General features: G+C 54.4%; 1 protein-coding gene across 1 annotated transcript; it reads right to left on the minus strand.

Moving 5' to 3' along the window:
* Positions 1–3,376: 3,376 nt before the first annotated feature.
* On the minus strand, positions 3,377–15,896 carry LOC101636134 (chromosome unknown open reading frame, human C17orf53). The gene is made up of 10 exons (XM_004684939.2): positions 15,885–15,896; positions 15,440–15,490; positions 10,499–11,650; positions 9,216–9,299; positions 8,242–8,382; positions 7,609–7,717; positions 7,337–7,422; positions 6,893–7,018; positions 5,759–5,867; positions 3,377–3,886 (listed from the first exon to the last, which is right to left on the minus strand). Exons 1-10 carry the CDS (start codon positions 15,894–15,896, stop codon positions 3,795–3,797), a joined length of 1,962 nt encoding a protein of 653 aa, XP_004684996.1. The 3' UTR covers positions 3,377–3,794.
* Between the last annotated feature and the right edge of the window lie 435 nt (positions 15,897–16,331).

Below are 16,331 nucleotides of genomic sequence, written 5' to 3' on the forward strand. Positions count from 1 at the left end.
CCCTCTGTCAGGTCCCCTCTGAGCCCCAGGGCCCCCATCTCCCCTTCTCTGGACAGAGCTTTCTCCTTAGCAAAGTCTGAGGTCAGTGCAGGCCGTAGGCACAGGCGGCCGCCAGAGGGCAGCGTCAGCACCTTCCTGACGCCGGCTGCAGAGCGGGACCCTGCCCAGAAAATAGCGGCAGGGTGGGACAGTGTTCAGCCAGTTTCCCCAGCATCCACAGGAACAGTGACTATGCCCACAAGCACAGGGCTTCACAGAATTTAAATCACTTTCATGTCCAGGTAAATAGTGAGCTTGGTCTTGAAAGTCACATGTCAGCTAATTATCATAGTGGAATACCTCTGATGGGTGACCTTGTCTGTACCCATGAGGGACTTAAGGCTGAACAAGGTTAATAAGGTGAAACTACTTGTAAGGTCCCAGCTAGTAGGGGCGGAGCTAGACTTGAGCACCTCCACCCCAGCCCCTTCCAGAGAAGGTGCGCTTTGACTCTGCTGTGGGTGAGAGCTGTACCCCACCCTCCAGGCAGGATGGCAAGTCTCCAGAAACTGCCTTCAGTGAGACGTGACACCTCCCCCTACCCCCCTAGCCCCCCAGCTCCTAATAGGGCTCACGTGGCTACTTGAGCAGGGCTGTGGCTACTTGAGCAGGGCTGACTGGTTAACCTGGCAACTCTGGGGACGCCAACCAAAGAGACTTTCAAGTCACAATACCCAACTCAAGAGAAATTGTTTCTGCTTCCAGGATCCTCTAGGGGGAGGAAGGAGGCCGTGAAACAGCACCAGCTGGGCTGGCTGCCGAGCCAGGGGAGGGGAGTGTGCGAGGGTGAGCGCCTGCCTGCCTGGCTCTGACAGGCGGAGCTCACTGCTGGCCCTTGCCCCCTCAGGGTTGGCCTGCCGGCCCACAGCTGCTGGCCCTGGCTGGTCTCCTGGAGCCCAGCGGGGTCCTCCCCTCCCTGACCCTGCAGCAGCTCCCAGCTGTCATCTCTGACTTCTTCCCTGGTCCCCTCAAGACAAGTTCCAGTTCCCAGTCACATTTTCAGTCACCAGCTCCACACCTCTGACCTGGAACAGCCCCACCTCCGTCGTCTCATCACACCCACTGCTGCACTGCCCCAGTGGAACACGCTGTCTGAAACGGTTCATTCTCTAACCGGAAAGCTTCTGTGCACTTCTGACACCTGCCTTCTCCCTCGAAGCCCAGTTCTTTGGTTTGGCCCCACCTTTCCTGCTGTTTGGATTTCCCTTCTGACTCATTCCTCAAAGTCTGCCTCAAAAGTCACCTGCTCTGGAAGACACCCCTACAGCAACCCCAGCGCTTCCACCTCTACCCCCCAGCTTCTAGGTTCCATCTGTGCTCCTAGAGGCCTTCACACCTGTCCCAGTGTCCTACAGACAGCAGTGGCAAGGAGCATGGCCTGCTGGGCTAGATCTGGGCCTCAGGGCATGAATTCACTCAGTTAGGTTTCTGGTGCCCAACAGGGCCTGGCACACAGTAGGTCTTGACATGACTCTTTGGAGCACTTGGCTGGCAGCCAGCTGGCCTCTATGTATAGTGCATTGATTGAGGGCTGTGTTCTCTGCCAGAGCAAACACTCACCGCCTGCACGAATGGGTGGCAGCAGCCTGGGCTGTTTCCGGCACTGCCCTTACTCTGCTGTTCACCTACTCTGGCCCCAGCTTCTTGGTGGTATTCCAGGGCGGGGGACCCCAGAGGAGGGATGAGATCATGCACAGTGAGGGCTTGGAGAGTCTCGGAGAAAGGCGCCTCTATAAAGCAGCTGTGATTAACCCTGTTGGAACCCATTCAGTGTTTTAATTGCCCCGCCAACGGCCTGGCTGAGCACCCACAGCTGGGTTCCCAGGGATGGGAGCTGGTAAGGCCAGCTGGGGCCAACAGGGGCCAAGGCTTCCTCCCAAGGCACAGAATAGCCACTGCGGGCAGGACAGGAGCTGCTGCCCCTCAGCCTCTCTGCACAGACCTGAAGGTGCTCTGACAACAGCTTCCTCCCAGGATACCATGGGTTATGTGTCCTTGGCCTTAGCTTTCTGAGAGCAAAAAAGGCCTTTACTTAACCCCCATGAGCCCACGGCTCCCTGTGGAGATGCACCCACCTGCCTCTGGGAGCTCGGCGCCTCCAAGAAACCAGGCCCTGGGTCAGGGCTGCGAGTAGTACAAACCAGGGCTCAAAGGGGGAAATGGGGAAGGGCACAGTGTCCAAGGGCCTGGGGGGGTAAGGGGGCGTAAGTGCAGGAGCACCACACAGCACGGATAGGCCCTGGGAGAGCGAAGTACCATCAGAGGGTGTCGCTAGCAGGGGAATAAAAGCATGGTCTGCCTAGCCAGAAGACCACATGGGAGTGTGCAGGCCAAGGGGGCTGGCCAATCAGCCTGCTTTTGCTGCAGGCCTAGAGCAGGCCCCACTATGACCAGCAGCCCTCTGAATGGGGAGCTCTTAAACACTTGCTCATTTCGGCCCAAGATGGATCCATGGGTCAGCCTCACAGGGAAAGGGAGAGTAACGCCCTCCCCCAGAGCCCCACTTATGCTGCCTACAGAAGGCCAAGGCACAGTGGTGCCTCTGCGTCACCCACAGGAATGGGGAGAATCTCCCTTTCATTCCAGAAAGGAGACTGAAGGTCAACTTGGTATAACTGGGCCCTTTACACCCCACCACTGCCCTGGCCTGAAAGGTGGTAGAGAGAAGCGACAGCGAAGAGATGGTAGGCAACAAAATTAATAAAATAGTAAATTATAACCCAAAGTATAAAATAAATACCCATGAGCCCTTACTGAGGCAACACAATGATTGCTGGATTCCAAATAACCTGTATTCTGCCCTTAAGGAGGCAGCACATGACTCCTCGTTCCTTCAGGGCAGCTGCAGTGTCTTCCCCTCAGGGCACAGGGCAGAAAGGGGGGAGAAGAGCAACTTCACAGTGGAGAAACCTGACAGCCCTACCTCAGCCACGTGCTCAAGGCCAACAGTGGCCCTCGAAATGAGAAGGAAGTGCACCTTGCCGCTGTGGCTAACCCGGTCTGGTTGTGAAGAAACACCAGGTTCTAGCCACGGGCATCTACACAACGCCTGACCCGTACTCCTCAAGGCCTGTCACAGAACTGTCATAAAAACAAGGAAAGTCTGAGGAACTGCCACAGTGAAGAGACTCGATGACTAAATGTAAGTGGATCCTGGAACAGTAAAAGGACATTGGGGAAAGTGAGTAAATCAGAATGAAGGAGAGAGGTCAGTTAGTCGGCCAGAGACACTGTAGCAGCAGGGGTGGGAAGGAGAGGGAGGCAGGGGGAGCAGATGCTGCTTTATTTCAGAACAAGGCCCCCCAGTCACCCCTGCCCCACACCGAGGAACTCTGGCTTCCAGAGACAAAGCTGAGGGAAGTCCACCATTTCCCTGTGCAGAGGCCACTGCGGCGGGCGGCTCCTCGGGTGCCCGGGACGAGGCAGTAAAAGGAGAAGGCCGTGAGCTCCACAGGCAAGGTGAGGCAGGAGTGTGGCGCTGGAGGTGACACACCTGCCCTGCTGGCAGGCGATGCACCAGAGGGCTGGAGGACAGGAGGGCTGGGAAGCAGTCTGGGGTCGAGTTCAGGTACCACAAAGGATGATCAAAGTGACAATAGTGCACAGCCTGAGGGACGCAGGTGTTTCCCAGAAAGCACCCAGGGTGGGAGCAGCCAGTCCTGAGGCGTCTGTTCTCCAGTCGTGCTGGTCTCGCTCTTTCCCTTGCACATGACCGGACACGACTGGAGCCTTGTGAGAGCTGAGTAGAGGCCTGCTCACGGCGGGTAACCTGCCTTGGGGCAGTCCAGAGTGCTGGCCCCACAGAAGAAGTCCTCAGGGAGCTCACTCAGGAGACCATCCAGGTCATCTGTGGAGGTTGGGGGGGACAGAGTGGGCAGACTCAATGTTAGGGTTCCACATGACTCAGGTCCAAAGCTCCTGCCCTTCAGGAGGGCCTGGATCTGACTGTGGAGGTGGGGAGATGGCTCCCCCTGGGCAGTGGTGATGGGCCTGAGACTGCCCAGACTTGCCACCTGCCTGCACAGCACAGAAGGTAGGGCCCGGTCCTCCCTGGCGGTGCAGTGGGTTAAAGTGCAGCACTGCGAAGCTGGCTGCAGCCGCTTCAGTTCAATCCCCGCCCCGGAGGTGATCCACAGGCCGCAGCAGACCTCTCCTGTCCCGCCCACTGCTCCCCTCAGTAGTGTACTTTGTCAGTCGGCCTGTTCTGCTCCCCACTCTGTCTCTGTTGAACCCTCTCACCCCCCTGCACCTCTGGCCTGTACCCCTAGCTCTATATACATACATAACTAAATCTTTAAAAAAAAAAAAAAATAAAAAAAAAAAAAAAAAAGGCGGGGGCCATCCTGCTGAGGAAGGCTGGCCATGGCCGTGGTTCCTCACTTTCTGCCTGAACAGAAACTCTCTAGAGAGCCCCTGGTGCAACCCTCTCATTGGACAGAGGGAGAAGCAAGGCCAGAAAAAGCCACCACATACCTCATGAATCTAGAGTGGGAGGCAACATCATGCCCCTCCGCCCCCGCAAAGTGCCTCTGTGGGTGCATGGAATGAAAGTAACTATTTTGACTGCTCAGATGAGGTGCTTATGTCCAAGAACCTGGAAAGAGCTGATCTCAGTGTCCCCACTGCTACTGCCATCATGACGGAGTTAGCACCCGCTGAGTGCGTACCGCGTTTGGCCAGCACCCCGCTAGTCAGTCCTCGTGGCTCCCCTCAGAGGGCACCTCGTGGTGGAGCCCGTTTTATCCTGGTGTAAAGAGCCTGCAGACCCCCTGAAGGGGAGCACGCTCAGGCATGATCAGATGCCAAAGTCACACTCGCAACTAGAAAGGCCCCTGAGTGGGTGGAGTTGGCAGCCCCGGGAGGAAGTCGGCCTGGAAACACCTGGCAGCCAGCACCCTGTCGGGCACGGCGCGCCACAGGCTGCTGCTGGAAGGACAGGCATTGGTCTGGGCGCAGCCACGACTAACTGGCATCGCACTTGGGGACTCTGCCACAAAAAACACTACCCCTCGCTATCACACTGGTCGTTTGGGGGAACGCTGTCAAATAAGGGGACTGAGCTGTCAGCGTGGTCTAACCTAACGTATCAAACTGACCCCTGAGGAAAGAATGCAAGATGTTAGAGACGATTCCTGCAGAGGAGGCAAATACATTTCCTAAGGTATAAACAAGCAGCAGGCTTCCCCCCATTTTCTCACTTATGATCCACTGGTCTGCTGTGAATTTGCTTATGTAATGCACCGACCACAATTGTGGGAATTTGGCGTTATTCAGTGTTAAATTTATGGAATTAAAAACTTAAGATCCAGAGCCTGGACGCTGTTGGTGTCACCTGGGTGACGCTGCCTCCTGAGGAACCAGCCGGCCTTCCCCAGGAGGCCTCTCAGATCTGTATCCTGGTCCCACTCCAGCCACTCAGCACCTCCTGGAGGGCTTCTGGTCTTGGTCAGGATGGGCAAACCTGCTTCTGTGGGCTGCCCACCAGCCCACAGGAGAGTAGGTGTGGCCCATCTCTTCCTGACGTCTAATGGCATATGGTCTGGAAATGGGGGAGAACTGTGGCTTGCAGCTTTTCCAGAGGCACCACACCTGATTTCTGTAGGATCCTGTAAGAGCCACAGGTTCCCAGAAAGAGGAACAAGATGCAGCCAGAAGGATGTGACTGAACTTTTCCAAAGTTAACACAGGGAGAACATTCTAGGTGGGCTGACTGCCTTACCTGCTTCTGGGAGCTCTCCCACAGGGGATGCCCCTTCTTCTGGGTTCTGAGCTGTTTTGGGGCCTTTCCCAGGCCTAACCGCCTCTTTCTGCTGAAGGCCTCCTGGATCCTGGGGACAGAGACGCTGGTTACTGAGGCCTGTGCCCCTGAAATTCTCCTGGCGGGTGCCAGCCCCACCCAGGCAGTCTCAAAGGAGCAGGCAGGCTCAGGAGACGGGATGGAGCAGTGTGGCGGGGGACTGTTCCCAGCTCCTTGCTACAGAGGGAGCTGGAACAACTCATGTAACATACTGTTTGGGCTGCTTTTCTTTGCTAATTCCGTTGGAGTGTGATGTTTTAGGGAATCTATATGAGCAGAGAGTGAAGAGGTTATTCAGAAATATGTTGGAGAGTTAGCCTGGCATCAAAACTTAGCTGTTAACAATTCCCAAACGAGCTAATATATGGTCAAGTAATTAATATTAGCAATTAAATCGCTGACCAGGGTTAGCCCGTAGTTGATCGTGGAATTAAAAAAGGGTAAATTTCATTTTTTGCTTTGTTCTGTAATACATATGGATGACTGAAATTTAAACAAAAAATGGAGACTGTTTCTTACAAGTGGGTGATTTCTGAGAGAAAGTGGGTGGTGAAGGGGAAAGGTAAAGGAAATGGTGGAAGTAGCAAGTCAGAGCTAAGGGCATAAACTTGGCCAGGGGTCAAGTCTGATCCACTTCTACAGATGGAGCGATAGAGGGGAGGGGGCACGACTGCCAGAGGTCATATTGCAAATGTCTAGTAATCGGCCCGACCCAGGGCTTCTGGCCCCAGCCGGCCCCAGCCGACAGGCTCACTCTCCTCTGCGCGGCCACTTCAGACCGCCTGACCCTCGCCGTGCCCCAGAGGCCCCCCAGCTCGCTCAGTTCTCAGGTGACTCCGCCGGCTCCACACTCGAGGCTGCCATCAGACACCCAGGCGTCACCAAGAAGCCAGCTGCTCTCCAGGTCCCGTTACTCTGCCATCTGGCAGGCGCTGGAACAAGGACAGGAGTGGCCCTGTCCGAGGCACCGCCTCACCCCTTGCCCCAGGTGGAGGAGGAGACAGAGATCCGGGCAGAAGCGGCCCCGCGGCTCCCGTTCCGTCCTGTTCCTCTTACCTTAAGGGAGGGCTGCGATGGCCTGAGGTAGTTCCCATCCCCAGAATCTGGGCTGTAAATGTGGACCAGGTTGTTGGGTGTCACGTTGAGGTAATGATTTCGGAGCGAAGGAGAAAACACTCCAATCTGGAGTAGAGGAAGGGGAAGTCAGCGCCCTAACAGCACCCGGTACTGTCGGATGGCCGCCTGGGGCCTCGACACACAAACTGCTCCTGCCGCCTCTGGTGCCAGGGCGGAGCCACTCACCGTACCATCCTCCCCCACCGCACAGCCCCCGCTTTCCGACCCCGGAGTGTGGGAGTCAGGCTTTCACTGGCTGTGAGCAAGCCGGGCCAAGCACCAGGCCTGCCACTCCGCCTGGAAGGACAGGCAGCCAGACAAGGCAGGCGACAGGCACCTCCGGGGCCCGCCCGGGGCGGGCGGGGTGGCGCGCGGTCCCCATACCTGCTTCAGCAGCAGCACTGAGCCAGGCTTCAGGTCATTCTGGCGTGTCTCAAGCAACAGCCTGTGCACTGTGCCTTGCATCTCTCCTGCAAATACCACATGGCCCATCAGGCTCAGGGCAGGGGCAGCGCGGTGACCGGCGTGGCCCCTGGCTGGGAAGTGGGCTGCTCACTGTCTCATGTCCCTTCTGCAAATGGAGAGGGTGACTCCTCCTCAGCTCCTTACCGCAACAGAGGTCACCCAACAAGATACTCTCGGACTGAACTCCTCACCTGTGGGGTCCTTGAAGACCACACTGGCGTCCATGGTGCTCCGAGTCAGGGACTTGATCATCACTGCCATGGTGGGCACCTTGTTCCTGGGAAGCTGCTTCAGGGCTGCCTAGTTGAAGGAGAGGCACTGGCTGTGTCCCACCTGCAAGCTCCCCAAGTGTGTCAGAGCAAACTGGGGGTGCGTGGGGACAGAGAACAATATGGTGATGCTCCTCCTTTGCAGAGGTCAAAGAGGTAACTTAGAGGCCTGTCCTGTCTCTCTCCAATGACCTGAAGCCAGCGGGTGCTTCCTTTCTCTCCCCCACGTCTGCGTACGTGTGCTTGAAGAGCTGCATCACCGCAGACCACAGGTAGGGACACGTCAGCACAGGTACTAACACGTCCACGCAGGACACTGGCCTCTCTGAGGGTCGAGCGTGCACAGCCCTCCCGTCCAGGCCTCAGACACAGAGACAGGCCCGGAGCCCACTCGCCATCGGGGCAGGGGCAGGGATAGGTGAGTGGGAAGTTCCCTGAAGAGGGACCATAGGTGAGCAGGGAGCAAACAACCCCTCCCCTCAGCAGAGGAGGGAAGTCGCTGGTGAGAGGGTAAGAATGGCCTTGTCTCTGGATCTCAGCACCCAGGACCCTTACCTTCCGCAGCACCATGACGATGCTGTAGGTACAGAGGAAGCAGGAGGGGTCTCTGTCATCCAGGCCCAGAGAAGATTTCATAGCCAGCCAGGGTCCTCGTCCGAACTCCTCCTCCACTGGCGCCTGAGAACTAGTAGCAACCTGGCACCACAGAGCGGGTGGTCCTCGGTTAAGGGGTCCACCTTGCTACAGACTGAGACAGAAGCGGGTGTGGCAGGGAGGGGTTCCCTAGGGTGTGGTAGCCAGCCTCTCCTTCCGTTCATGCCAAGGTCAGGAAATGGTATGTCCCATCTCGTGGCACTGCGTATCTTCCGCGCAGCAGCTGGGGCAAAGGTGCGCTACTCTATTTTCAGGCAGGTCCTGTCTTTAGTTAAGCCAGAGCAGAGGCTGCCCATACTTGTCTCTCATAAGAGACTCGGGAAGCCGTAGTGCTACTGAGGCCTACATAGATCTAAGAGCTTCCAGAGAGCCTCAGTCATTTTGAAACTGGTCATAATTTACTTGGGATGCTTCTGGCTTACGATTAGCATCTTACACATTCATACTTTTCATCCAGAAAAGAATTTACTGCTTTGAGTCTGGTGAGTCTGTGGAGCTACAGCAAAGAGAAAAGACTTCTAGAGAAAATGAAAAGCAGAAGTGGTTGAGGACAGAGCAGGTCCTCCAGCACCCCTGAGGAGAGGGGGTCTCACCTACAAAGAGGCGCCCACGGTCAGTTTCCTAATGCCACGCCCACTCTCCTCCCGAGGGAAGAAAGATGAGGCCAGGCCTCATAGGTCGGTGGTGAAGAAGGACCCATGGCGGCAGCTAGTGCCTGGCTGGTCGGGCCCCCTTTATGCCAGCAATGCCTTCCCCAAGTGCCCTTGGCATCACCCAGGAGACAGGTCTGACAGCAGCAATTCTGACTCTCAACCCGACACATGCAGAGATGTCCCTTACTGTCAGACGACGTCCAGAAGTTAGGGTTTCATTACCTCTGTCTGGAATTTGGCCAGAGCACCATGAGTTGGAGTCTGGGGGGTGGAAACCATGATCTCCTCCAGATTTTTCCCACTGTGCTACAAGGCAAGAGAGAAGGAGAAGGCGAGAGCAAGCTCAGCAGCTGTTATTTACAAGTCAGCTTCTTGTCTGGGTTACGTAATGAGTTCAGGAAGCTATCAGGGACAATTAACACATACTCCATCTCTCCTAACAAAGTCTCAGGAGCCTCGCTGGCAGCTCAAAAAAGATGCTTTGGGAATCATTTGGGGAATGTGAGGGAGCCAGAGCTGGCCCAGGAGCCAAACCCAGGGCGGCCTGAAGGGGGCAATGACCTGAATCGAGAGGCCTGAAGGGGCAAAGAGGCCCTTTCCCCAGGTCCCTTTGCTGGGTCCCTTTGCCGCCTACATGAGGGCACAGCCCCAGGAGGCATGCCCTTCCCCTCCCCCTGCTTCCCTTCAAGCGCTAGGGAAGAGCAAGTAACTAGCGGGTAGAAATTGTTTCAAATACCCTGAAGTGGGTGGGGAGGGATGTACCTGTACCTCTCACACCCAGGCCAGCGCCCGGAGTCCAGGTAACTGGGATCTGTCCCCAAGCCCCTAGATGATACTGTCTTCCACCACTGCAGAAACCCACACTCAGCAGAGCCCCAGCTCTCCACACAGACCCCACACACAGCCACAATGAACTGATCTGTGGGCCCGAGAGCATCGGGCTCTTAGGCCTCTGCCTGCGCACACTCTGTCCCGTGTCCCCACGGCTGGCGTGTCCTCCAGAGCACAGCCCCCAAGCTCTGGCCAGCTCCCACTCGTCCATCCAAGCCACTCAGCACGCGCAGCGGCCCAGGGAATGCCCCCAACTGCCGTGTCACACGTGACTGCCTCTTGCCATCGGCTTCTTTCACTATGCTGTTTCTTAGGATGGGAACTATTTCTATTTTAATCTCTGTATTCTCAGTTCTTGAGCAAACTGCCCAAAGCCAGGCATTAGCATGTATAAGTGAACAAACCTTCCTGTTCAGTGCTGGCCAAACAGTAGGTGCTCAGCAAACTCGGGAAACAGCTACTTAGCGTCTTGCGCACCACTCCTGGGTGGTTTTCCAGTTCTGCTCCCACTCTTGTGACCTTTGCCACAGCTTTGAAAACCCTCCCTCTCTGCAATTCCTTCTCTCTCCACTCCGGAGTGAAAGGATCCTGGAAACGGGCAGGGCTAGAACAGTCTCTCCCACACCCTCATCCTGGACAGCTCTGGCTTCTGCCAGAAAGAAACTGCTGCTCACCTGTTGAGGCAGGATCCCGGCAGGGCCAGGGAAGCGTCGGGTTTTGGTGCGGACTGAGGAGCGTGTGGGCTGCTGGGGTGTCCGGTTGGCAGCTGTGACCAGCTGCACCAGGTGGTTGGTGACTACGGGTGTCTGCAGAGCTGCTCCCTGGGCAGCCAGGGAGGAGTGTGGGCCTTTTGGGGTGCCGATAGGAGACGCAAAAGAAGACACTGGAGCCCGGGGTGATAAGACCCTCTGAGGAATGATTCCAGGGATAGTCCTTGAGGGAGTAGAATAGCTTGAATTGGGGGTTCGTGGTCCAGGAAAGTGAGGTTTGCCACTTACATGGGCACTTGGAGATTGGAAAGGCTGATGGGGAAAACGACTTTGAGGGCTCCTCTGAATGGGGCCACCAGCAGCTTGGAGAGGCAGGGGTGCTTGAAGAGAGGGACCTTTGGGACAGGCTTCCCAATGGGGTTGCTCAGTGGGAACTGTTGAGGCATTTGGGAAAGGTAAGTTAGCCTCTGCACGAGGTCTCAAGTGGGACTGTGCAGTCCTGCAGTGGACGAGACCATCTGGAGGCTCTTCCTGGGCTGAGGTGACACCTGTTACATGGGTGGCAGGCAGGGGTTCCTCTTGGCAAGATGTGCTCAGAGCAACCACCCGGGCCTTTTTTGCTAACACTGAGTCCTCCTGCTGCCAGGTGGGTAGGCGACCTGGGGCCTCACTGCCAACCCCAAGTTCTAGCTCCATGCCAGGCCCCTCCAGCTCCATGCTTGCCAGCACCCTATCAAATTCATCTTGTTCAGCGCCCTCAAAGTCATCAGTCGCTTGATGCTGGCGTTCACAGGTGAACCGGGGCTGGGGGCCCGAGGACTGGGGTTGTGCCGGCCCTCTGAGCACCTCTGTCAGCACCACTCTCCTCTGGTTGCCTGTCCAGCTGCTGGAAGTCGAGCTCGGTCTTAGGGGGGCTGTTGCTGGAGGCATGCTGGAAGGAGGAAGGTGGGGTCTCAGGGCTGCTGAAGGGGCGGTGGGGCATGAGGGTGGCTGCGCGGAAAACCATGCCTGTGCACTCTCCTGTTGCCGGGAAGAGGCGGACCTCAGGCACCCAGCCTTCACGGGCCGCGAGCCAGCAAACTGGTTTTCCGTGTCCTCCACAGCAGACAAGAAGTCCTACAAAGGAGCAGAGTAGGTTTTGGAATCTGGAAATCAAGAAACACTGTTCACCGTATTAGGCACATGGGGTGTGTGCGTCTATCTGTGTGCAGATACACACACGCAGGGAACCACGCTGCGAACGGCGGGTGGGTCTCTCACTAGCCTTGACCTTGCCCGTGGGCCACCACCAGGCTTCTGCCGGAAAAGTTAAAAGGCCAAGTCTTCCGGTAGCTTTCTTCTTTCTTCAATCTTGGGGTAGGAAGGAGTGGCATTTGGGGGAGCCAGTAGAAGCAAATATATCAGGGCATTTAGGAGTCAAATAAATCGCCCCTCTCAAGCAAAGGGGCTCCCTGGTGGCCAGCCTGTCCAGTTGGCCGTGCTGCTTGTCCACAGCTTACTTCACACACACGCGCACACACACAGAGCCATCAGTAAGCCAGAGCGGCCTTGGATTCAGAAAAATAGGCGCAAGTTAAATATAGCTTTTCCGGCAAGTTAAAATTAAGTATGGATTCCAGTTGGGAAGCGAGGTGAGACTGACACCTTCAAGAGCAACAGACCTGCTCTGAGGGTGTTTTTGAGTCAGAACTGCTGACTTAACTGACAGGAAGGTCTCCACGCCTACCCCTGCTGCTGCATTGAGTTGTCTGGGCCAGAGAGAGGTTTTTCTTCCTCTTTGTGTTTTATCAGAGAGTAGCATACTCCAGACAGTGGCACCTTACAATTTAACAATATTAAGAAGGACAACAACAATATCAGAGTTACAACAGCAATAAAATCCTGATGACCTACAGGTTGATGGGCCCCTTTTCTCTGGAAGAACTCACTCTCAGACGTGATATCATCAGCCTCACAAAAGGAAAGGGACTGATCTGTCATTTTCTTTTTTTTTTTTATTTTAAAGATTTATTTAGAGCCTCCCTGAAGGCACAAGAGGTTGTCTCAGCAATATCAAGCTATCTGGAGCCCCTGCAGCACAAGTTTGATCCCTAGCCAGGGAGTGACCCACACGGGGCAGCAGGCCTCTCCTGTCTCACGGGCTGCTCCCCTCAGCAGTGTATTTCAGTTGATTCACCTGTTCTGCTCCCCACTCTGTCTGTGGTGAATCCTCTAAACCCATCCCCTCAACCTTGTACCTCTGGCCTACACCCCAGTTCTTGTATGCATAAAATATAATTTTTAAAATGTTTACTTATTTATGCATACAGAACCGGGGTACAGGCCAGAGGTGTGGGAGCTGTGAGATGATTCACTAGAGACAGAATGGGGAGCAGAACAAGCAGATGAATGAAGTACACTGCTGAGGGGAGCAGTAGGTGGGTTCAATGGGGTTCTGCCGCCCCATGTGGGTCACCTCCCTGGCTGGGAATTAAACTTGCACTGAAGTGGTTGCAGCAAGCTTCACAGTGCTGTGCTTTAGCCCATTGAACCACCAGGGAGGGCCCTAAAATAAATCACTTTTTAAAAAGATTTATTTTATTTACTTTATGCATACAGGAGCTGGGGTGTAGGCCAGAGGTGTGCAGGTGTGGGCTGGATTCACCAAAGTGGGGAGCAGAACCGCGGATCCACTGAAATACACTGCTGAGGGAGCAGCGGTGAAACAGGAGAGCTCTGCTGTGCCATGTGAGTCTCTCCCCAGGCTGGGGACTGAGGTCAGGACCCCTTGGCTGGTAATATCTTGACAGTGATGAAACTTTAACCCCTGCACCACCAGGGAGGCCCTGGTCTATCATTTTCATAGAACAGAAACTTGAGCTGCAAGAATCCTTCACTCTAATTCCCTCACCTAGTAAGACCCACGAAGGTCACTTTCACAGGCACTTATCAGCCTGTGACTATGCATCTCCAAAGTTGAAAGACAAAAACAAGGACACGTGTCCTTGACAAAACTGGCAGTTTTGAAATACTGTGAAAATGACAGTCAAGGGGCCCTCACTGGTGGTACAGTGGGTTGGGGCACAGCACTGTGAACCTGTCCGCAGCCACTGCAGCCTGAGTTTGATCCCTGCCCAGGGAGGTGCCCACATGACACCTAAGACTTCTCCTGTCTCTCCTGCTGCTTCCCTCAGCAGTGTATTTCACTCAATCTGCTTGTTCTGTTTCCCACTCATCTCTGTGAATCTTCTCACCCCCATGTCTCTGGCCTGTGCCCCCGCTATTTTGTGCACAAAAAAAGACAACCAAGTCCCCAACTGATAACAACAAATGCTCACTGAGCATCAGGTACCACGTAAACATCTTGCCAGAATTCTCTCAGTGGCTTCTGACATCAGTCCTGTGAATAAGTAATATTATAATCCCTGGTTTATGGATCCAGAAAGCAAGACTCATAGAGTAATTTCACAGACCCAGGACTAGACTCCACATGTAACCCGTGACTCTGTCTCGGGACCTCAACGAATGAGATAAGCAGGAGACCACGAGGTCTAAGGAAGGTCCATTTTCCCCTTCAAACCCCAGATTCCAGAAGCCTCAAAGGAAGGGGTGCTGGGCTGCCAGAAGAGTCCTGGTGCAGCATTTGCCGCAGCTGAGGCAGAAATGAAGCAAAAGGAATAAATTCTAAACAGAAATTTTAAAGCAGCAAGCTGCAAGAGAAAAAGGCTTGAATGGCTTGGCACTAGAATAGTTCTCGTCTACCAAAGTGGCTTAGTGGCTTCCATATACCTTTGACTGGAGTCAGGAGGCCAAGACCTCATCCTGGCTCTTGGTGCTATGTTCTTTGGCAGGCTGATTTATATCTTTGGGCTTTACTCACTAAAATCCTGCCCCTTTCTGAAAAAGATCGGTGGCATCAATTTCAGGCCTCCCTGATAAAACTCTGTCCACTGGATCTGTGTAGGAAGAGCACTATGGAGACTGCTAGTTTAGTGGTTTCTGGCTGCATGCAGAGGTAGGAAATACCCCTGCCTGGGTCTATCCCAGAAATTCTGACTTAACTGGTATGTGGAAAGACTACAGTAAGGTAATTTGAGTGGGACAGCTTCAGAGAAAGTCTAATCCCTCCTCTTCTAAGAAGAGAGAGGGAAGGAAAGTGCACTTGAGGTAGACGAATGCCCCTTATATCATAGGTGAGGACACGGAGGGCCAGAGAGCAACGTCATTTGCCTGGCTCATGAAGCCCTCTGGTGACTCCAGGCCTCTTGCTGTCCAGTAACTGCCGTCTTCTCCACCACTCTGGCTTTACCACATCCAGTAACTCTGGTGTCTTCTCTACCACTCTGGCTCTCTATAAACTTTCTCTCCACCTCAAGCATGTCATCATGAGGGTTACATGACATACCCACCAGGCAAGGGCCTTGCATTTTACTTATTTTAAAGATTTGTTTTATTTATTTGTGCATATAAGAACTGGGGTCTAGGCCAGAGGTGCAAGGGGTGAGAGGATTCACCGCAGAGTGGGGAACAGAACAGGCAGATTTCACTGAAAATCACTGCTGAGGGGAGCAGTGGTGAGACAGGAGAGGTCTGCTGTGCTGTGTTGGTCAGATCCCTGGCCAGGCATCTAACTCATGCTACAGTGGCTGGTGATAGCTTGGTAATGCTAAGACTTTTAATCCCGGCACCACCAAAGAGGCCCAGAGGCCACTTAAAGGTATGACAATTAGGCAGCTCATCTCTCTGGTTTTTTATTTGTTTTTAAGATAATTAAGTAGATTGTTTACATTTCTCCACCTCTCACATTAAATATATATGTGTGTGCACATGCCCCAAGTAAAAAGAGACTGCTTGAAATGCCCTGACCTGAATGTTTACACCTTAAGACTTCTCCTCTGCCATCTCTGATCACCGACACTTCCTTACCTCATCTTCAAACTCCTCTTCTACAGCAAATAGCTTCTGCAAACTGCATGCCTGAAGGAAAACAAAGCAATTGAGGTTGGAGGAGAAATACCGCTTACAAGTACATTCTGTCCTCACTATGCTTCTTCCCAATTCTAACAAAACCATCAGGTGTACTGTGTTTTTTTTTTTTTGTTTGTTTGTTTTTTGCTAGTGCTAGGGGAGGCATAAGAGCAGAGAGGAACAGAGGCATAACACTCAAGTGATTTAGAACCGTTGCTTGTAAAATAATGCACTCAGGTCCATCTGCATTAATCTTGGAAGGTGGGTGGGAGGGCAGAGGGAAGGCGGCCTGAGGGAGCATGGGTCATTCTTTAGACTCAGCACTGTACATGTGGGCTACGGATTTTACAGCATCCCAAAGTTTGGCTGGAGGAGCCTCTGTAAAACAGAAGAGAAAGCCAACCATGCCCAGCATGGTGGTCTTATTTCTGAAGCCTAGTCGGTGGTTTCCATCTACCTAATGGAACACCATTAATCCAGGGTCCCATGAGGTGGGTGGCTCTGTTCCACGGTTCCTTCTTTCTAGGGCTGCTTGGTGAGCTCTTAAATGGGAGTCAGGGCCAGGGCCATGGGCCCTACCCAACTCCAAGTGCCGGGCCGCAAGAGCGGCATTTGATGCCTACCCCTAAGAGCCCCAAAATCAGACTGGGCAGGTTGGGGGCGGGGAAGGAGAGGCTCAGGAGGCGTGAGTTTGAACAGCTCCCCAAGAAGCTATGGAAAGCAACGGGAGGGAAACTGAGGCCCAAGGGAAGTGGGTGGAGAGACTTCCCAGGGTCCCCGGGTGCGTCCTTGCCGAGCTCTAACTGGACCCCCAAGCCTCCCCACCCCAGAGTGCCCATCCGGACCCCGA

This window comes from Condylura cristata, unplaced genomic scaffold (assembly GCF_000260355.1).
Source record: "Condylura cristata isolate star-nosed mole 26May11 unplaced genomic scaffold, ConCri1.0 scaffold00017, whole genome shotgun sequence".
NCBI lineage: Eukaryota > Metazoa > Chordata > Mammalia > Eulipotyphla > Talpidae > Condylura > Condylura cristata.

What these genes read in the sequence shown, in the direction of transcription:
- LOC101636134 (XM_004684939.2), bottom strand. An exon ending in CAGTGCTGCTGCTGAAGCAG is followed by an intron (nt 7,019 to 7,336) that starts GTATGGGGACCG and finishes CCTCTACTCCAG; the next exon opens with ATTGGAGTGTTTTCTCCTTC. An exon ending in GGGAGAGCTCCCAGAAGCAG is followed by an intron (nt 3,887 to 5,758) that starts GTAAGGCAGTCA and finishes CAACCTCCACAG; the next exon opens with ATGACCTGGATGGTCTCCTG.